The sequence below is a fragment of the Apis laboriosa genome, unplaced genomic scaffold, assembly GCF_014066325.1.
Source record: "Apis laboriosa isolate Shangri-la unplaced genomic scaffold, ASM1406632v1 scaffold12_cov154, whole genome shotgun sequence".
Lineage (NCBI taxonomy): Eukaryota > Metazoa > Arthropoda > Insecta > Hymenoptera > Apidae > Apis > Apis laboriosa.
Window position 1 is genome coordinate 4,059,256 of NW_025221207.1, and position 22,550 is coordinate 4,081,805.

General features: G+C 29.2%; 3 protein-coding genes across 6 annotated transcripts; 2 read left to right on the forward strand and 1 right to left on the reverse strand.

Moving 5' to 3' along the window:
• The first annotated feature begins 684 nt into the window (after window positions 1-684).
• LOC122720472 (nuclear transcription factor Y subunit alpha) lies at window positions 685-3,845 on the forward strand. Of its 3 annotated transcripts, none has more exons than XM_043947223.1 (7): window positions 685-792; window positions 1,545-1,854; window positions 1,927-2,063; window positions 2,288-2,461; window positions 2,530-2,621; window positions 2,723-2,867; window positions 2,935-3,845. In XM_043947223.1, the coding sequence occupies exons 2-7, from the start codon at window positions 1,563-1,565 to the stop codon at window positions 3,004-3,006; spliced, it is 912 nt and encodes a 303-aa protein (XP_043803158.1). In that variant the 5' UTR covers window positions 685-792; window positions 1,545-1,562; the 3' UTR covers window positions 3,007-3,845. The 3 variants fall into 3 exon arrangements, with proteins under 3 accessions (XP_043803158.1, XP_043803157.1, XP_043803159.1); XM_043947222.1 differs by lacking the exon at window positions 685-792 and adding an exon at window positions 839-1,140; XM_043947224.1 differs by lacking the exon at window positions 685-792 and adding an exon at window positions 839-1,140 and having other exon boundaries at window positions 2,726-2,867.
• A 617-nt stretch (window positions 3,846-4,462) lies between these two features.
• On the reverse strand, window positions 4,463-5,641 carry LOC122720578. The gene is made up of 4 exons (XM_043947360.1): window positions 5,414-5,641; window positions 5,129-5,249; window positions 4,848-5,055; window positions 4,463-4,649 (listed from the first exon to the last, which is right to left on the reverse strand). Exons 1-4 carry the CDS (start codon window positions 5,639-5,641, stop codon window positions 4,463-4,465), a joined length of 744 nt encoding a protein of 247 aa, XP_043803295.1.
• A 3,249-nt stretch (window positions 5,642-8,890) lies between these two features.
• LOC122720397 (U8-agatoxin-Ao1a-like) lies at window positions 8,891-15,936 on the forward strand. 2 transcript variants are annotated; one of them, XM_043947099.1, is made up of 3 exons: window positions 8,891-9,147; window positions 13,324-13,402; window positions 13,818-15,936. In XM_043947099.1, exons 1-3 carry the CDS (start codon window positions 9,060-9,062, stop codon window positions 13,951-13,953), a joined length of 303 nt encoding a protein of 100 aa, XP_043803034.1. In that variant the 5' UTR covers window positions 8,891-9,059; the 3' UTR covers window positions 13,954-15,936. The 2 variants fall into 2 exon arrangements, with proteins under 2 accessions (XP_043803034.1, XP_043803033.1); XM_043947098.1 differs by having other exon boundaries at window positions 8,935-9,147; window positions 13,791-15,936.
• Window positions 15,937-22,550: the final 6,614 nt, after the last annotated feature.

The following is a 22,550-nucleotide window of genomic DNA, read 5'->3' on the forward strand; positions in this document are numbered from 1 at the left end:
GTTCAAACATTGTATAATCGCACTTGTTATATCATTAACACACTGCAGCTTATTAAAATAATAAAAATAAAGTAATTAGTTTATTATTATTTATTATTTATATATATATATATATATTTATTTATATATATATATATATGTATATAAATACATAAAAATTGTCAATATTTCTTGTTCATTATTTTATTAAAAAAAAAATATTTGTTTTATATTTTGTTACATTTAAATATTTCAATATTTTTGCATGTTATAACTATACAATATGTAATTATTTTTCAATATTTGAAAAATTTTTTGCATTTTCACTTGTATATGTATAAATAAAATAAAATACTTAAAAACTTCGATTTTACATAGAATCATTCAATAAATTATTTACTTTTAAATATATATATATATATATATATATATATATATTTATTTAATCAATTATCAATAGTTATCGAATTTTAATTAATAATAAAACAATGAACATCGAGAATTGTCAATGACTATTATAGATGATGCATTGTAAATCGATTTAAAAGGAAGCGGGAAATAAGCTGTTAGGAACGCGCGAAGTTTGATGAGAGCGCGGGAAATAGGTAGTGGGGATAAGTCAAGCCAGTAGATTGGTTAGGCACATCATGGCGCGGAGGGGCATCGACCGGTCTGGCATCGGGCTGCTATCGGACTGGCAGGTCCCCCCGTTCAGTGCCACCAATACACAAGAGCCGAGGACTCTCTATCGCCGACCATTGGTCCTCAATTTGCCGACCAATCATTGGGAAAGTGCCCACGAAAATATCCAATGTAAGTCCACAAATTATCAAACATCAACGGGGTACGCGTACGACCGCGCACCGTTATACGATTAACCGCGTTTTCGTTTTGTGTGCTGTTTCAACTGCGAACTCGTGACTTCTTGAGCTTGAAAAACTCTTTCTGCACGGCCATGTTTGTCAAGACGAGCGTTTCTCGTCCAAAATTCGTGTCGATCCATGGCGAGCATATCGCGTTCAAAGTACTATCCAGCAGACTTGGTCTCCGTTTTGTACATCAACATTTGCCGCGTGTTAAGGATTACAAAAATATGACGTTAATCATGCCGCTGAAAACAGGATACAATATCCTTCAGAAGCGATGTGTGCCCGACAAAAGGTGATGATTATTGTCTGGCCTCAATTCTTTTTTCTACGTCTATTTAACATCTTGCACGTGGGCTTTCAAATTTCAATGTGCTCGCCACGTTGGCGATCTTTATCAATACTTACAAAATGTAAAATATATAAATAAAATTAAAAAAATCTTTCAGTAATCTAACCTTTTAAAATATGGCATTTATTTATCTTCAACTTTTAAACAAACAGCAAAATTTTTTGTAAATTCTCAGATTACTATATGTGATTTTATATTTGAATAAATATTTATCCTTATGAAACATAATCATTTCTATCATGTTAAATTTTTTTGCATTTAAGGTTTATATTTAGCATTTTATCAATTTATTTTAAAATATAACTGCACTATTTTTTTGTTGTTGTAAATCAATATCTTTTGTTTAGCTATAGAAAAAATTTACAATGGAACAATTGGGAGAAGGACAAGCAGTTGTGGTTGGAAGTGCCGGAGGAACGGTTCAAGTTGTTCAAATGGGTCAAGGAGGTCAAGCAATGATGTTACCACAAGCTATACAAGTAGCAGCACCAAATGGACAAATACAAGTTGTTCCAGTATCTAGTTTAACTGGTACAGGTCAACAAATTGTAATTCAACAACCACAAACACCTCAAATCATTCAAACTCCAGATGGACAAACATATATTTATCAGCCAGTACAGTTAGAAGGTCAAGTTCAACAAGCACAACCCACAGGTATGAAATTTTAAAATTTGTTTATTTATTAAAATATAAAATTCATGTAATAATTTCATATTTTATGTTTAGTAATTAATATCAATGGAAATCTTATGCAAATTCCTGGAACAGCATCACAAACAACAACTACTGCAGCAACTACAACACCAGTGCAACCTTTAGCAAGCCCTACAGCAACAGCGTCTCAGGCAGGAAATGTTGTCATGGTGATTACTATTAAAATGTCTCTTTCACTTACATAGTCTGTGTACATATTATACTGACTTGTAGTGATTATAGAGCAACAAAGATAATACATTATTTTTTTTTAAATCTTTTTATTTAAAAATTCTATTAGTCTATATCTATTTAGTGTAATACAAATTAATATTAAATTTAAATTATTTTTAGAATATATAAATATATATGATTGCAATTGCTTATGTTTTAGATGGTACCAGGAAATAGTGGACAGACACAGTTTCAAAGGGTAGCATTGCCAAATGCAGAAGTTTTTGAAGAAGAACCTTTATATGTAAATGCTAAACAATATAGGCGTATATTAAAACGTCGTCAAGCTCGGGCTAAATTAGAAGCTGAAGGAAAGATACCTAAAGAAAGACCAGTAAGTTAATCATAATTTAACATTATACATACATTTTATACTAATTTTAAATTAATATCTGCTTGCAGAAATATCTCCATGAATCTCGTCATCGACATGCAATGAATAGAATTCGTGGTGAAGGTGGTAGATTTCATTCTGGTCAAGTAAAGAAGAGAAAGTAAGTTTCTATTTATACCTTTTTTTAATACATTTTCTTATGAAAAACAAACACAGTATCTCATTCATTATTTTACGCATATAAGAGTGTAATGGTTCCAGTAGAACAAACGAAAACGCCATGATTACCCAGCACATCACAACTTCGACCAGCACTAATACCGTTCGTACTATAGCAATAGCAGCAGCAAATATAGGTGTACAGTATCGCGACACAGATAATATGGCCTCCACAATTGTTATTGAAGTAAGTTTTTTTTTAATTAAATACAGAAATTTTAGAGTAAATTGACATGATTATACATTTTTTATAGAAACAAGGTATTCCTCTTCAGGATATGATCTCTGAAAACGATATTGTTACCTCAAACAATTGTTTAATATAGATAAATGTTTAAGTTAAATAATATATGGAAATGATACATGGAAAAAAAAATAATAAGTCAAAGAAGAAAAATGTGTCGATAATGACATCTTGTATGTTTGTATTAGTTTTGTAATAGTACAAACATAATTCTTGAAGATAAAATGCTGTGAGAACCATCAAAGTTGTATATATTGCGGTTACGAAAAGTGTTTGTCTTATATTTTTTTAGCTTTTTTTTACACATAGCCTAATAAGACTTGATAACACTATTGCATAGTACCACGTCCGGTATAATGAAAAATTAAACTCGAGATTAGATAATATATATAACATTTTGGTCAAAAAAAAAATATTTCTATTAGTTATAATTAACTTTAAATATTTTGTGTATATAAAAGATGTTTGCAGTGTTACATATCGAATCTATAATTTCAAAATATCTAAATTTTTATACAAATCATATCGCTACATGCAATCGAGAGACTGAATATAATTTATTGTTACGTGCTGGGTACCATTTTTAGATTAGGTTTTATAAGTAAATTAATCTTAACTTCCATTAAAATAAAAAATAAACAAAATGCAAAGAGTGTATACATCAATAAGATTTTTTGTATAGTTTTATGTGCAAGTACAATTAATTTAATTTGATGAAAGCTTTATGAAATGTAATTAATTATTAGAATATTTTATAAGAAATTACTTGTATTTTTTCCAATAGTTTATGTAAATAACATGTTTAATTTTGAAATATTAATATTAATATTAATTAACTATTTTGGCAGAATGAAGGAGGCTATATAATGTGTATAATCTACATAGTTGAAAATTTATCATAATGAATAATTCAATTTTATGTTTATGATTAAACTGGAACTTTTGAAAAATTAATTATTATATTTTGCTATTATAAGAACAATGACATTTTTCTAAAATTCTAACATCATGTCTAAGAATATTCAAAGGACAAACAAAAAAGAATTAATTTTATTCATAGTTAAATACTATTTCATAATATATATTCATATACAGCATCTTCTTTTACAAATGTATAAATTAAAATAAAAAAAGAAAGAATGTTTCTTCGAATATAAATATTTTATTAAATGATTCTAAAATAAGTCGAATTTGTAAATAATTGTAAGTCTACAAATGTAAGAAAGATTTACGTGAAATATGATATTGTGTGTTCAGCGTGGATGTAAACAACTGTAAATTAATAATTAAATTGGATGAAAATAGGAAATAATATATTTGTAAAATAATTATATATAAGCAAAACAATACGGGTTGTGTTTTATAATAATTCATGTCTGATGATTTAATTAATGTAATCCTTTTCCTATTTATCATTTATTATAATAAGTGTTTATTAAAAATAATTTTCTTTTAAATAATACGAAAGAAGAGAAAAATAAGACAATTTTTTATTATTAATTTAAATATATTATAAATTATTATTTGCATGAACAACATCAGATAATTCTAGAAGGAAGTACAAATTTTTTCTCTGCTAGAATTTCAGAACATTCAGATGGTGGACTATCAGGTCCTTTAGTATATATTTGAGGTTCTATAGGTAATGGTGCACCATGTAAGAATTCTTTTATTACTTTATTTCCGGTAGCATCTATGGTTGCATTCTTTTCTGAATATCCAGTACTAAGAGAAATAATAATAAGTTATATAATTTAATAATATGTAATAAATTATAGTTTAATTATATATATTATAAATATATTTTTAATATATAATTATGAATATTATTACAAAAGTTTTAAAAACATACATCATTGATTATATTATTTTAACAACACGCATATCGAAATTGAACGAAACTGTTTAATTTTGTTTTCTTACCTTATACAAAGAATTTCTCTTTCTTTTTTATTTGGTATTAAATTATCCAAAGGTTTCATTGCTTTTTTTACATGTAACAAATCTTTCGTTACAATTTTCCATGGATTTCTATAAGATTTTTTTTGAACCGTTTCTGGTATGATCCAATCTTCCGGTAAAGGTATATCTTTTTTTCTTCCATATATTTTCACGCGAGGTGAATAATCATCTAAATAATTAAATTTTTAACTTTAAATATATTATATTAATGAAATTATATTATCACTTTCAAAACATTAAACCTTTTGAATAATGTAATTGATACATGGTTTGCTTCAGTTCATTGTCTTTTCTTTCAATTAGATCTTCGTCTGGTACAACTTCCGGAAGAAATTTTTTTAAATGCGAATATTTTTCGCGAATCTAATAATTGCAAATCTACTAATTAATTTTTTTCTAATGCAATAATGATATAAATGATTTTCAAAATAAAATTTTATAAATTAATTTATAAAATGAATGAAATAATTTAGTATATATATCCAAAGTATATAATATGTTAACTTAAATTATTGTTACTTGTTTACTCTGTTTAAATTCTCTTGAGGGTCCTCGCTTTGTTCACTTAAAGGAAGTGTTTCATTTTTTCGTCGTGTATTGAGACACTTTTTGTAAGGACCATTTAAAATATTCAATGGTGGAGGATAAGGTGGTTCTGGTCTACATTCTTTTGGTCTACGACCTTCTTTCGATTGAAAATCTTTTTTATATGTCGTTATAAAGTCACGTGTCTCGTCTTCCACTTCAAAAAGCATGATTTTTTACTTAAAATAAATACATTATAAAATTTTTTCGCAATTATTGATAAATCTTAAAAGATTACAAAATCTTGAAGTTGGCAAATTTTGATTTAAGAAAAAAAAAAAAAAAAAGAAAAGTTTAGATATAGATTTAGAAAATTTTCAAAATTTTTTTTGATAGAAATAATTATGATTGAAAAAAATTATGATCATAAAAAAGTTAACGATTACAAAAATTATAAAGTAAATTAACGGAAAAGAATGAGAAAAATAATCTCTTCTATTTGTCGTTTAATGATTCTCCGATTTCTCGCGGTTCATTATGGAGAATGATATAACAAGAGATGAAGCATGGTACCCTTGTGTGCTATAAACGCCAATTAGGACATGACATCGAATTTCCCTGTTATAGGTGTGTCCTTGTTGATGCGATTCGCCTACGCATTCTTTCTTCTTGCCTCTTTTTTTTTCACTCCACTCCTCACTTAAGGGAGGTAGAAAAAATAGATATCCGCATTTTAATTTAGCATTTAACATTTCAATATCGACACAAGAAACTTGCAAAAAATTTCGTTGCTATTAATCTCTTATCTCGTAAACAATGAAAAGTATAAAATTTTACAAATAATTTAATTTTGTATATAAAAAATCATTAATTAAGATATTAAAATTACATATAATTATATATAATTCTTTTATTTTATATTTTATTAATATCAAACGAATTTCATAGAATGTCATGAAATATACACAATAGATATTTTTAAGCAATTATAAAAAAAATTATAGCATAATTTAGATATAATATAATTAAATAGATGTAATTAAAATATTTTATACAATCATCTTCATAAGATTATTTAATTTTTGTTTCAAATCAAAGAATTTTATTATTTTGTCTGAGGAATATCTTTACGTCATCATTCAGGAAAGTTTCTTATATACTTTAACTTCCAACCCTCTTGCTATCGACTGCCCACGCACGTCTTCGAACTCTTCTCGAAAGACAAATGTGTGTATATGTCCTTGCTCTCCTTTTCAGAATTCTGACAAAGAACAAGTTCGTTCTGTTCATATTCAGAACATTTCTCCATATTTTCTTTGTAACCTAGTAGAATTTCTATAGTGTAATTATTCATGATATAATTTCCAAAATATTAGACTTAAAGATTTACATTCAATTCTTTTCGCTTGAAAAATAAAAAACAAATATATAATTTGTTAAACGAAGTTGAATATAGTTATTAAAAAATTTTAATGGATAATTTTATTCGTTTTCTTAATTAAATTCTGCAATTATAATTCGATGATATTTACGATGAACATTAATTTTATTATAACAATATTGATTATATCAATATATCTGCATCATTAGATGCTGATATTAATATCATTTTCATAATTATGTCAATTATAATATTCAATGATAATATCGGAACAAAAAATATTAATTCAATAGATATATATTAATAAAAGTAAATGTCAAATACAATATTTTAATATAATTAAATTCTTATTTTTATTGAATATATAACAGGAAATGAAATTGTAATATAAGAGGTTAAATTAATTTTAAAAAACAGAAGAAATTTAAAATACACACTCTATAGCTCATGTTTGCAAACGAGTAGATTTTTAATGTCAGACTGAACGAAACTTTTCATTTTGTCCATATCGGATTCAGTCGAAAAAACAAAAATGTGTCAAAAATCTTCTTCGAATACGATTAAATGTAATTGATTTGTATAATTTCGTCTAGCTATGATTCATTTGTATCTTAAATCTATTATGCAAGTGGAACAAACGAAAAAACAATTTTTCATTGCTTTGGATATACATCTTCCAGGAAATAAATATAATAATATCGTCTCTGATCCTTATTATTAACATTCATAGTACCGTGTACTGTGTTTTGTATAAAGAAAGATTAATGTTCCGTAATAAGCAGCTAACTTATTAAAAAGAGCTGATGACCACGGTTTTCTAATCGATCACATAGATTGAATGATATATTATCAGTATTAATGAAAGAAAGAAAAATATTCTAATTAAAAATAAACAGATATATTTATCTCTGTGGATTAAGACATACATATATGAATACAAATATGGTAAATGATATTTAATTTATTTATTTTTCTATAAAATAAGATTGCGTGAATACAACCTACTAATAAACGACAATTGTGGTTATGACAAAGGATAAATTGAATTTTGGAACAATAGAAAATGAGATTTGGGGAAGATATTTTAACGATGCATGTAGTTCATAACTGGAGAATTATCCTAGTAAACGATTTTCTCTTCCAGAAAATGAATCCATAAATCCATAAGTTTATTTAACAATACAAAACAGTATCATCTTGCTCCAAAATCAATTCTTTAATCTTGGATTATATCACGCTACAATTCGCGCTATACATTTTATTATAGTATGCAATATATACAATGTACAATCCAAATTTTATACCATTGCACAAAGGAACTTGTGCCATATACAAGACTTTTATTCAATTTCCTCTACTTTATCCTCTATAAAATCAAGATATTAAAAGCCTTCTTATCCCATTATTCCTTGGTTTCATTATCTTCCCTTTTTCAATTCTCTTGATAAGGAATAACAAAAAAAAAAAAAAAAAAAAAAATATCAATCTTGAATCCTCGTTAAATGGATGGCCACTCGGGATAGGACATTTTTCCACGTTCCATCTTTCACGTAATTCTCTCCATCCCTTCCTGAATCCTCTTCAGCGTCTTTCAAATCTTCCACCTACGATCCACCTAAAGCATCTAAAAGCCTAATCCTCGAATTTATATTCATTCGAAATGGAATCATTGGGACGGCGCGGCGTAAGGATGAGTGAATGCAGAATAAGCGAGACGATTGAGAATAATCCGCGTGGCAAACGTGACGGAAACGTAAATCGCATTACGAGCAGCGCACGATAGGGCACACAGCGAGGGTACCAGTTGCTTCGCAACCAGTTGCTCGTGCCAAGGGTGGCGGACACCTTACCCTTTGCATCGTCACAGAAAAGAATCAACTCCAACCACTCCTTCCAACCTCGAACCTTGGTCCTCCGGATATCCATCTTCCAGATGGATCGTAAACCAGGGTGAAAACCGTCGTCCAAACACCGCGAAACGAGGCTTGGAACCTCGAACCGAATTTTATCTGATCCTTTATGAAGAAAGAGAGAGAGAGAAAGAGAGAAAGAGAGAGAGAGAGATCCTCGTGGGGGCGAGATCGCCACGCCTCCCGCGTCTATATAAGCTACCGGTCCGACGTGGAAACCTCACTTGCACCCCGGCAGCAGTCAGAAAAGGATACGATCCACGGGGACGAATCTCTAATCCGTTCGAATCGAGGAATCGGCCGATCCTTTGATTTTTTTAACCGAGAAACGAAGAGAGAGAAAGAGAAGGAGAAGCCATGAAGTTTGGATTGCTCTGGTTGTTCTGCTTGTTGACGGTTGCCATCTTCACCGACAGAACCTTCGGAAGCCCCTACATCGATGATGGTGAGTGGTTTTATTTTTTATCTTCTTTTTTAGTTTTTTTTTAGTTGTTAATTGAGCTGATAGAAAAACGTTTGTCGATTTTTGATTTTCTGGTATTAAGAGAATGAATTCGTTTTATGAAGATGGTACTTTATGGTGAAAAAATATTGTGTTTTTGTCAGATAAAAATCAATTGTCAGACGAATTTAAGAATATCTATTTTTAAAATATTTTTTGCAATAAATGTTATAAGTGTCGTATGTGTTAGTAAATGTTGGTTTTATGATCGATTTTAAGGTATAAAATTAATTTGAATCTGATAGATTTGAATCTGATCATTTTAACGAAAGAGTCAATGATTATTGATATTAGTATATACAAAATTTTTTAATATATTAAAAATAATGATCTTGAATATATGAATATATTGTAATAAATTGATTTATTTATGTACTTACAAAATTGACATAAGTTTTCTATCAACTCGGTATTGTGAATGAGATATAGTGAAAATTGTATGTATGAATTAATGAATTGAAGTTTCTTTAATGAAGATATAATACGAAGGTCATGGAAAATAGGAACTTGACAAAGATAATTAAAGATGACCTTTTAGAAATTTTATTTTAATTGAAGATTTTTTTTAAATAAAAATTTTTCTCGAGAAAATTTTAATAACGAAAGTGCGGATGTTGTTTTTTTGATGATTAAAAAAATTCATTTAATTTTAATTAATTTTAATCAACACAACATGCTTTTCGATGAAGTTTCAAATACAGCTTGGAAGTTTCAATATTTCTTTTTTTTAATTTTAATTAATTCAGTCACGCATAAGTGATAAATTGAAAACAAGAATAATGTCTATATTTAAATTCACGTTTGACTTTTCATTCCTATTTATATTTTTCGTATCGTAATTAGAAAATACATTAAAATATCATGTTTCAAAGTTATTGTATTATTGACATGTTTCAATCGCATTAGTTTGCTAACAATTATTTGTCATGCAAGTAAATAATAATTTTCATATTTATAATGGATCAAACATTACAGGAAATTATGGAGAATAATTAATTAAATAAATATAATATTTAATAAATTTTAATACTCTTCATTAACTCGAATTATTTTCTTCGAAAACATACGATATAAATGTTAAATTTATTGTAATAATTAATAGAGATCTCTTATCGCGTATATTAAAAAAAATATTTTTCATAAAAATCATGTGGATCTAAATGTGAAAGAAAGAAAAGAATTCTGTATTATAAATATTGCTTTCATTATAGAAAATTCTTTCATTTTTCACGTTCGAGATATTAGATAATGTTTTTAATATAACAAATTTTTATTCAATTTACAAAAATATAACAAATCTCAAATTTCATACGTTAAATGTTCAAGAAATAATTAATATAATCGTTTGATTTGTCGTGATAATCTATGTATAAACTAGAAGAGCTGTATTTGCGGTTGAGGGTTGTAGCTAGTAGTATACATCCGTATATGAGCAGACATTTGGCAAACGAATGTATCGCGTCGGCACATAGCAACTGCTGCCACTCACAGACACATTTCTCTGAAGAGTTGATACATCGAGTTGGCAAATTTCATTATATCGAATCAACAATCAGCATTTTACGATACACGTTAACAATTTACAATTTTATTTAAAATTTTTTTTTTCAAAGATAATTGTAGAACGTACATGTGCATGAATTGAAAATTTAAATTGATTAAAAAATTTGTATCGCAAAATTATTGCGTTCACAATATTTCACACAATAATAAAAACGAGTATAATATAAATAAAAATTATTCCAAAAACTATTCTATTTAAAAAATAATGAAACGATTAATTTTAGAATAGATTATGCATTGTAAACACAAATTCAATTTATTAAGAAAATAAGAAAATTGATAAAATTATAAAAAAAATCTATGTAGAATTTCGGAATTTGCGATTGAAAATTTGCTCTGTGAAAATATTAAAACATTGACAATAACTTTGGAGAATAACTTTGGAAGCAAGGAGCGGGAAAAGCTGGTATGTTAAATTATTTTAATCCTAGAGGCTGTTGATGAGAATACCGAAGAAAATGAAGCAAGGGGAATAAATTGTTATTGCGTGTTCATTTTATATCGTACAATCTCTGCTTCCTCTGGAATTCCGACTGGAATTATTTCTGGCGAATTGATGAATTCCCCTTGGCGAATATACGTTTGATATCCTTGCTCTTTTCGCATTATATCTCCAACTGATTTCTCCTTTCTATTAAGAGCTTGGCAAATGAATTGGAATCTCAATGTGGAGTATTTGTCAGATTTAAAAAAGAAATGAAATTCAAGTGGTTTTAGCGATTGATTTGAAAAAAATTTGTGGAATTGGAAAAATTTTGTATGTGATATATTTCAAACTTTTATGTTTATATGTATTCCATTTAAATATAATTAAAGTACATTACTTAAGTATTTGAGAAATTCTTTCATAAAATAATAAATAAATTTTAAATGATTATATAATATCAATTCTAGAAGATAAACGAACAATCTATAATTCATTATAATTAAAACTAAAATATTTATGATATTAATTGATATTTGCAGATTATCAAGTAAATATTTATTATACGTATATATATTTATATATAAACAAAATTATAAAATCAATATTATTTTGATAAAACAGAGTTCTGCCGTGGAAATTTACAATAATGTTTTGTAAATAAATATCTGATATTTGCAAAAGGGATTGAAATTGTAAAGTTATATTTAGAGATTAACGATAATAATGGATTAAGGATTTATGCGTTTGTGGAAAAGTTTGTTTGAATATAGAATTAATGAAAATCTTCTACTTCAATTAATTAAAATTTGAGTATATTAAAATATTTACATTCACACTATGATTACATTAAATATTTAACTAAACTAATATTTATCATATTTATGAATCCAATTTTTATATCTCTGATATGTATAATTAACTTTCATAACTTTCATGCATTATTTCATTATTTCATTATTTAATCCTCAATACAAATAACTCATTGTTCTTTATATGCGATTCGCGATAATATTCCCTACTTAAAATTCATTATTCGTTCTCCTTTTCAACCTTTCCAACAAATTATTCAAAACGGCATATAAAATATTCATATAAAAGCAAATTCATATAGATTCTTGAATGGATGAATGAATGAATCGTCGTGATCCAGGGAATGCAAGATGCTTATAATCTCTCTCTTTATATTCTCACGGAAGTGCAAGGTAGTTCCGTGTTATTCGTGTGGAAAGCTTCATATTTCAAGGAAGCGGACGAATTTATATGGAAATACCAACGTGAACACAAACGTAAGCGACAATGCCGACTAAATATAATCTTTGTAAGGGTTCTCGCTCATATGTTTCTTCTATTTTTATTCCCTTCCATCTTCTCAATCTACCCTTTTATGAACTCTGTTGTAATGGACGCGTTTGATCGATCTGGCTACGCGATACTTTCTTTCTTTCTTTCGTTGGAAGAACGATTCCACGAACGAAAGACCGTTCGAGAGTTCTGAAAACAATCGTGGATATTTTATTCCTTCTCATTTCATCGTGGATATTGATAACCGAGTTGCTGCATAAAACATGCCGCCTTCCAGACGAAATCTCGTTTTGCTTGTTTTTAAATCATTTTATTAATTCTTCTCGTTTCTGCGTTATTTCTGAAACATTTAATTTATTTATTATTCTCTTAATAGGTTTAAGAATATTCTTACAAGTAATTACAAGTCTTTCGTTCTAAAGTGCCCGGTCGTTGAGCTATTTTTCATCGTGAATATAAATTTGATTGAAACTGTTCAGAAAAAGCAAAGTAATTGGGAAAAAAAAAAAAAGGTTGAGAATAAGAAAGTTAATTTGAAAAATATTATATTTAAAATACAAGAAATAAATAACAAGAATTTAACAAATTATACACAATGATGCTAATCATGTAAGAAATATATCGTTATAGACATGTTTTTCTTTATGATTCTTTTGTATATGTGATTATTTTTATAACGAAAAAATATTACATTGAAAGAAAGTTTTTCAAAGTTTCATCGAATGAATTTTATACGTTATTTCTCATTAATTTTTCATGGTTACTTTTTCACTCGTATAATAATAATTTAACTACCGTATTAAAAAATATATTAATGTGTGTTACAGAGGAAGATTCGCTGCAGATTGCAGATTCAGATTATACAGATAATGCATTAGAGAATCTAATGCGAGCGGCTCAACAAAAGTGAGTATTTATTGTATATTAATATATCACGTGTTTATCCTTCCTTATCCTTCTTTCAATCTTGTTTTTAATATTTTTATATTTTTATTACATAGATTTGCATGTTTTATGATTAAATTAAATTAAACATTTTGCAATTCGATAAAAACTTAAAAAAAGAAATGCAAAAAAGATACTCATCATCGAAATTATTTTTTTAATTTTTTTTAAATTAAAATATTTTATCAAATCAAAAACTCATTAAGATTCAAACGATTATTTATTAAGAGAAAAAGAGAATTGCAAAATGTATCGATTTAATATATTTACTTTTATTTTTCTCCTTTTTCCATCTCGATGTCTCGATGTCTCTGCAAGGTATTATTCTGAAACCCCTAATCTCGAGTAGACGTACCTCGTTGATCTACCTGTTTAGGCGGGCCTGCATACCACGGAGCGGAAACTGCGACCACCGGCCGAAAGACTGCTGTTACAGCTCCAGTTGCAGATGCAATTTGTGGGGGTCAAATTGCCGGTGCCAACGAATGGGTCTCTTCCAGAAATGGGGTTAAAAACGATCTCACTCTCAATCCCCTCTTTCTTTCTCGGCGAGAACGTTCCTCCTTTTTAGCACGCCATGCGACTACAATGCACGATTTCGTATAAGATTTGTCAAGATTTCGTTTCATCCCTCAGAGATATTCTCATTTCTTTTCCTTTCTTTCTTTCTTCTTCTTCTTCTTCTTCTTCTTTCCATCATCTTGCGAATACTCGAATTGCGTAAGCGTTTTTTGCGTACGAATTTTTACCATCGTCTGCTGTCCCACGGTCTAACATTTTATGCGCACGCCACGCGATCTAGATTTAGGATAGAATTTTTATTTGCGATGCGTGAAAATAGCAAAACTAGAGAAGATAGAGCTTTCGAATGTATGCGTTGCGGGTGAGGGTGAGTTTTTACGGTGTCTTCCCTACGGTTCCTTCTCTCTCTTTAATTTATCAATTTACATCTTTTTTTCTTACGTATTTTTTTTTTTTTTTTTTAGATATCTCGTATCTACCTCCCACGTATGTATAATAATCGAGATAATGAATTTTATCTAACGTTTATTTATTTAATTTTCTTCCGTTTTATTAAACACACTTGACTTTATTATTATTACGCTTATCTTGTAGAATTAAGTTATTATTCTTTGTATTTATTAATCTGTATTTTTTTTTTATTTCTATGAATTGAAACCTTACTTACTTCGAGGCCTTGCGCAATTTATCAGCCAAAATGATCGAACGCCAAAACCCCAAACGAAAAAACGAAGGGTAATAGAAGAAACGAACGAACGAATGAAGATCGTACCGAGAATTTACTTATCTTCCTCGATGTTCATTTTATTCTCCGCGAGAAGACGTGGAGTGAAACGTGGATACAGGATAAAATTACGGGAATACAAAGCGGTCCATGCATTTTAAGAATTATATTCCGCTGTAACACGATGATAATAAATACGAACGAACGGTGTAACGATAAATTGTGAATCCCTTGAGAGAAGAAGAAATGTCTAAGCGCAAGTAGATCTTTACACACACACATATATATATATATATATACAAACAATTTTTGAAAATTAAAATTCCAGTGTTCTTAAGTTGATCCATGACTGACGTTTATTTTTTTTTTTCGAAGCGAAATTACATTCAACAATGATTCAACAATGATTCAACGGTGCAAAACAGAAGAAACTTTTTCTTTACTTCTTTCTGTTACTCGCGAGAGAGAGACACACTTGTCGCCTAATCGAGAATCGCGTCCGCATTATTTTGATATAATTAAACACCAATGGTATAAAAATTGTATAAAACTAGGGTTAGCTTAGAAGGGATGGACGAAGTTAATAAGGAGTAAATTTTTTGATCAGGCTCAGCATTCTCTGCTATTAATAAAAAAAAAAAGGCCGTCATCCTCTTCGATGGGATGATGATAAAATTGGGAAGGATCGATGAATTTTTAACTCATATAGCAAAATTTTTTTATAGGTATAGATAGTGTATCACTGATCGGTATTTTCCTCTAAGTCAGCTTTATCGATCGGATGTCGGTATTCTTTTTTTGTTCATCGTTCGTCGAGGATGATCACGGCCGATTAGAATAATCGAACGAAGAAATATATATATATATATACATAAAATTAAAAATGATTCCTGAAAAATTAAGGGAGAATCGCGGTTTACAGATACGATAGATAAAGGTTCTCTCCTATTCAAATTTTAAACTTACTTCTATGTATACTATAATTATAAATGAAACAATACAATAATGGATGTTATCGTGTCGTATCATCGAAGATCGTGGATGTACATGTATCGATATATTATATGGAAATATAATATATATTATATATGTAATGGCAAAATAATTTTCTCTCTCCTGTATTCCTGTTTACTGTGCTCAAGAGGTACACAATTTATTTTAATAAGATTATATATATATATACATATATTTACGAAAAATATACTTTCTATTACACAACAAAAGTTTTTCGTTTCGAAGGAATATATAGTGTGTAGAAATATTTTAAGTGGAAAAATAAACTTCTTAAATTCTAAAACGTGGGAAAAAATTTCTCACAAAAGGAAGAAACTAACAAGCTCGAAGTTCTTTACACCAAACTTTAAAAAGCATAATCCTCTTTTTATCCTTTACATTATATATAATTGAACGACAAGAAAGTCAATTGATTGAAGAAAAAAAGAAAGAAATATTCCACTTCCAACACCCCATGTAACCATTGAAAAATTTTTTAAAAAATGAGCAACAAAATGAGCACACGAACGTGAAACAACACTGTCAAACTTGATAAAAGTTCTTATTAGCCAAGAATCGTGACGGAAAGGCGCGATGCAGGCAATTCGTAGGAGGTATCGGCGTGAAAGGACACGGAGGAGTTGACCAACAGAGACCGGTCACGAGTCTTAAAACTCGGCCAGAACGCGAAACGAGAAGTTGTCTGAAATCTGCCACGACCTCCCAGAACGGTCCAACGGCAACGGTTGCACGGTGCATTACCGGATCGAGTGGGTCGAGTAACTGGATCGTGACGATACGTTTGACTTCTATCCCGATGTACTTGCGAGATATCGTCGTTGCGCGTCCTCGAAAACTCGAGGAAGTCGAGGAGGTTCGCGATCGAACCGGGACGGATCGGCCAGATCCCAGATCTTCCTTCCTCTTTCCCTCCTTCTCGAGGCTCGAGCGGTAGGGAAAGGTTAAACGAGTTAACCTCGAGGAACCACGATGACCTACGCTCCATCTCGTCCGCTTCACATAGTAAATAATCTCTCCTCGTAGTATAATGAAACGCCTGGATACCGTGAATATTTTTCCGCGAGGATTTTTTTTTTTTTTTTTTTTTTTTTTTGGATGAAACGAGTTTCAAGAAGATTCTCACCAAGGAAATAAAGATCTTCTTCTTAGGACACGAGAAATCAATTTTCATTCATTCAGTGGAACGAAAGGAGGAGGAAATTAAGAATTTCTGGTTGCATTGGAATTCTGATGGATTCAATCTTCTTTGGGAAAGGAATTTTGTTTAAATTTGTTTTTCTTTTTTTTTTTTTAGATATAGATAAAGATAAAGGAAAGAAGATAAAGGGAAATTCTTGATTTCTATGTTTTTTGATGATTGTATCCACATCTGACAATATCGAACGTTATTTTATCCGATTAAAGTGTGCCGAACGTATCATCAATATTGATTTAAGAATGTTTATGAATTCAAAGTGTAAATTTTTCTAATTAATTTAAAATGATATACTTAGAATTGATGGGTGAAAACGAGGATCACCTGAATATTTGTGTTACCAATTACGTAATTGATGGATACTTTTGACGAGGCATGTCACACTTTTCGTCACGCACGTGTCAACGTTTTATTGGACTTGGGTCAATTGGTTTTCCAGGTCGTGTCGTCTCTTCTAATTGGACCGGTTAGTATTAATCTAGTTAAGGAAAAATAGAATATTGTCCAGAGTCACAAAATCTTAATATAACTTCTTTATTCTGTCTCTCGCTGTATCATAATCAAATTTCAATTTGAAAAAACGAAAAAAAAAACGAAGAAGTAAGTGTTATTGTGATTAAACAGATAAAATGAACCACCTATATCGTTATGTGCCTCGTTTGATTAATGATGTCATTTAATGCGTAGTACATCCAATGTTTCATGGAAGCACATTCAAAAATAACTATAACGAATAATATAAAAATCGTAAATTACAAATTAACATTGTTGCTTGAAAAGTTATTTTTATTATTAAAAAATAAAAAAAAGAAGATTGAAAGAAAGAATTTATATAGAAAAACAATTTGTAATTTGGAAGAAAAGAAAAGTATTTCTTGGTCCATTGCAAAATGTTCTCCAGTGAAAGCGAGGTCAGAATCACTACCATGAAGTTCGATGACATCGACACAACAAGGAACAATCTATGGATCACGTTTTCTACGTCGATCGAGTTCAACGAACCATAGTTCGATTTCCTATTTTTTTTTTGATGTTTCTTCTCAAAGTAGTGAAAGGTCAAAGGTTTCTCTTGTACAAGATAAGATAAAGGGATAATAACTTAGATACATTCCTTTTAAAATAAAAATAATTTATGATTGTTCCAACAATAAGAATTTATGTATGTATAATAGCAAATTTCAAACAAAAAGGATAAAATTCAAAAGAATATTATAATTCTTCCGTAAAGATATTATTATAATACAACGTTCTCTGAATGAAAATTAAACGGATCTCTTACATCTTCCATTTTCCAATACACTTTCAGAAACATTTGTATGGGAAAAATTTCAATTAAAAATTGAATGATGATATTAAAAAAAAAAAAAAAAAAAAAAAACAAAATAGATATCAAGATATTGCCATTCCTATTTTTATCGTAAATATTGGTTCAAACTAACAAGAAAATATAGCCAACCTTGACATCGACACGCATATTTATCGATCAATACGTGATAAACTATAAACTCTCTAAACTCATGAAACTTTGCCTGTTTAAAATGATTAAAACGTGCGAGCTAATTATTTCAAAGAAGAATTTTCAATGATTTACAACGTAACGTAAAACTTTTCGAATCAAAACTTGGCCATACTTTTAATCACAAGCACACTTTAATTACATTCCTTTGTGCCCATTGATATTTCCCTTTAATTCATGGATTATAATTCTTTATGTTTCGAATTCGTTGATAACAAATCAAAGTGGTTTATGCCCTTCGTAATAACATTCCTCGTTGTTGCGACTTTTGTATCACCGCCGGATCTTTAATTTCCTCGAAATTTGCCACGAGATTATAGCATGCCCGCCTCAACCTCCAACCGTCGAAAAGTTAACTAGAAGTACGAGGAGAAGTCGTGCGTATGTATCCTGGAAAACAGGAAGGTCGTAGTTTCAGTGTAATTCCAATGAATACGATCGCAGGAAGTTCTAATGGAATGGTAATGGAACATGGTTAACTAACTTCTTCTTTTTTCTATCTTCGTTTCTTTTATTAGATAAAAAAGATAATTGCCCGATAACATACATACATACCGATCAGTGGAATGTACAAAGAGTTAAAATATTTACAATCCTCCGCAAGATTGATGTAATTACGCCCAGTAATGTATACATCTAATTATACATGGAATACAGAATAAATAAAAGGCAAATAAAAACTCTGATAAAGTGAATATATCTAGCAAAAATGAGTTACAAGTTTAATAAGCTGGAGGAGGATATTAAAAACGAGATATAAAAGAATACGATCAATCTTCAATCAAGTTCTTGGATATTGATTTAATTTGTTATGAAGAAAAATTTGTTATGGATCTAACTTGTCAAATGTGTACAAAAATTTCATCTGATTATAATAACAGGAAAATATTTTATATATATATCCTGAAGCATATAATAATAAAAATACAAATAACATATCGCTTATTTGCTGCAACAATGGCCAAAATTTACAATTTTTTGAATTATTGACACAGAAGAGATCATTATTTCTCGAATTGATTTAAAAGAATCTTTTAAATATTCTTTTCTAATTTTGCATTTCGAATTTGACATTTCGACGCGAGTCGAAGTTTTGAATTATGTCAATTGTTGAAACAATTTACAAGTTTCAACCAAAGTTTCAAAGCGAATAGAAGTGCAATAATCAAGATAATTGTTCATAACAATGCAATTTCCCTTGCACAAATCCGGATTTCATCACGTGTAGCAGCAACGATTATCACGAATATCAGAAATTTGTCTTTATTATGCCTTTATTCCATCGATCCCTTCTCTGGAACACGTGCCACGGGATCGATAGTTGATTCGCTTTTGAACGAGCGTCCGTAAAAGTCCGTCAAGTTCGATAAATCAACCTTGAACGCTTGAAATTCTGGAATAGAGCTTCCACGTAACACCCCTGGATACCAGGCCACGGTTTCACCCTCCACGCTTGCGTAAGATTATTATGAGAGGGCGGATCAAGCAACCTTGAAGAAACTCGGTTACCTCGATCTATTCGGTTGCCTCTTCGAGAAAAAGTGCGACAAAGCATTTTGTATTCTGCCCTCATCTCGTTTTTTTTTTTTTTCAATGAGAAATATAAAGTTTGCCTGGATGGAAATCGATGGGGTTGGATATTGGTTGCCTTGAAATTTTTATCTTTGAAGATTTTAATATCTTTTTGTTAAGTTTGTATATATACATATATATTTGAATATAGACATGTTTTTGATACGCGTGGAATATGTGGAATATATGGAAATTTGTTAAGAAATTTTTAATCGATCCTTGTTTCGTTCGAGATAACTTTGAAAATTGAAAATGGAATTTTTGATGTAGATTGCAGATTGAAGAGATTTTCGTTCGATTTGCATTGAACAAAACGGATACTTGGTAGATAAGATTAAAATGGAAACTAGAAACAAGCATGGGATTTGTTATTTGTTAGCCATAAAATAATACAGAAAAATAAAGAAAAATTGTGATCAGATATACGACGTTCCTTTCAATGAAAAATCTTATCCTCGATATCAATCGTAGATCGTGATGATATTGAACATACAATAAACTAAAGAAGACAAGGTAAAGTAAAGAAGGTAAAGTAATTGATAAAATTTATTATTCGTAATGCAAACTCATAAATTACTAATTGAAACGTTACTGTATCTTGAGTTAAATTAGATATAAATAGCACGTTATAATCATTTACTGTTTCATTTGCTTGATAATTGAACTACCATGTTCAAAGAAAGAAATTTCGAATAAATTTCGAGACATGTTAACTATCATGCTCGAGAAAGCATGTAAGATCGTTATAACACATAAACGCAATAATTATCGTGACGAATTGTGGCTTTAATGAAAAATTAGTTTTATGTTAACTAAATGCAGGAAGGAGAAAATCGAGCAGAAGAATCTAGATAAAAGTTTCTGTTTGAATAGGTGACGAGGACACGAAACTTGTTCGATTCTTCTTCGTCCATGAATCGAGTGAATGTGAAATGCACACGGGGACACGAGAGTTAATACAAAATTGTATAATCTTACGAAAGGAGAGAAAGTTAGATCTTGAATAAATACAAAATCATCGTGGATATTTAATGATATCTTTCATAATTTATTACGCGAATGTTTCGTTGTTATTAATGGAAAAGATAAAGGAAAAGAATTATTCTTGAATAATCCAAAAATTATGATTATGTAAATGAACACACGTTTATTATTTATTCTAACTTAACGACGATTTTTTCATTTCGAAAAGAAAGATTCGAACACTCGATGCTTAAATGCTTCATCTCAGAGCGTAAAAAGAAAATTTAACAGCATTTGAACATTTTTGTAGATTCGTGTCTGCGATTGATCGATTGTGAAGTAACGCGTTTCCCGCAAAGGGAAACTACAGGGCTGTAAGTTTATTACCCAGAAACATCCCGTGGAAACTATAATTTCAACAGGAATACGATATTACCGTACACCTTTGCCGGCACGCCGTATTAATGAACGAACGTTATTATTATAGTTAATTTATTACAAGCGTAAATGGTAAATAGATGCAAGGAAATCATATTGCACGGGTTATTTAATCAGAAAATGTTAATTAATTTAATCACAATACATCGAATTGCTTATTCTGTTTTGCCGTTAGATATTTGGCTTTAATCTATATTCCATTTTACAATTTCGATTATATTTTATTATATTAATTATATTTTTGATAATTTTGTATCGATGATGATTATTCTATATTGATAGAATGATATAGATATAATTATTTCGGAATATTATATATCTTCGAATTCTAATATAAATATAAGCAATTTTTATACGAAAAATAATTCGAATCACAAGGAAAAATGTTTAAGCAACGAAGATCACGATATCGAAGTTTTCAAAAAATATTTTTTAACGAAAATTTGACGTAAAAGTTCTTTATATTTAATAAAAATTAAAAAGCTTCCGATAGAAATTGAAATATATTAACAAGTTTTTATGTTAATGAATATTTTATTAAGCGAGCCGGATTATGATATTATATGATAATTTTAATCAAAGTCGAACGGAAATTCCTGGAGATGCATACAGAGAGAGAGAGAAAGAGAACCGAGATTATGGTTGACGCATTTAGTCGTGCATGTTTAAGGTGATGCTCGACTAATGGTCCTGATATTTAATAATGATGCTATCATATTTTGCTCACGTTAACTTTTTATATTATATACGCATAGCAATGCGTTTCCTTTTTATTGTGTGTAAAGCATATGAGATATCGTTACACTTCCGCGATTATTCAGTCCTGCGTCATGTTATCCTTGTATTTTTTTTTTTTTAAATATTCGTGATACGATATATACAATGTATATATTTATGCAATAATCTGATCTTTAGTATTTTATGTCAAGAATTTTTTATTTAATAACTTAGGAATTTCTCAAATTTATTCTGAGAAGAAAAAGAATGAAACTTCAATAATAAGCCTTTTATCTCGTGGAATGCAACTGTTTCAATAAAGGAAAATATTGTTAGAAGAAACAAGTCTTTTTATAGTATCTATTTATAAAATAAATATATGATATAAAATAACTAAATTCTTTCAAAAAACGATTGCGAAATTTCCAAATGTTATAAAATGTATAAT

What these genes read in the sequence shown, in the direction of transcription:
- LOC122720472 (XM_043947223.1), top strand. Translation starts at nt 1,563, where the DNA reads ATGGAACAATTGGGAGAAGGACAAGCAGTTGTGGTTGGAAGTGCCGGA. An exon ending in TCAACAAGCACAACCCACAG is followed by an intron (nt 1,855 to 1,926) that starts GTATGAAATTTT and finishes TTTTATGTTTAG; the next exon opens with TAATTAATATCAATGGAAAT. An exon ending in CCTCCACAATTGTTATTGAA is followed by an intron (nt 2,868 to 2,934) that starts GTAAGTTTTTTT and finishes CATTTTTTATAG; the next exon opens with AAACAAGGTATTCCTCTTCA.
- LOC122720578 (XM_043947360.1), bottom strand. Translation starts at nt 5,641, where the DNA reads ATGCTTTTTGAAGTGGAAGACGAGACACGTGACTTTATAACGACATAT. An exon ending in CTCAAGAGAATTTAAACAGA is followed by an intron (nt 5,250 to 5,413) that starts GTAAACAAGTAA and finishes TGCAATTATTAG; the next exon opens with ATTCGCGAAAAATATTCGCA. An exon ending in AGAGAAATTCTTTGTATAAG is followed by an intron (nt 4,650 to 4,847) that starts GTAAGAAAACAA and finishes TATTTCTCTTAG; the next exon opens with TACTGGATATTCAGAAAAGA.
- LOC122720397 (XM_043947098.1), top strand. Translation starts at nt 9,060, where the DNA reads ATGAAGTTTGGATTGCTCTGGTTGTTCTGCTTGTTGACGGTTGCCATC. An exon ending in AAGCCCCTACATCGATGATG is followed by an intron (nt 9,148 to 13,323) that starts GTGAGTGGTTTT and finishes TGTGTGTTACAG; the next exon opens with AGGAAGATTCGCTGCAGATT. An exon ending in ATGCGAGCGGCTCAACAAAA is followed by an intron (nt 13,403 to 13,790) that starts GTGAGTATTTAT and finishes AATCTCGAGTAG; the next exon opens with ACGTACCTCGTTGATCTACC.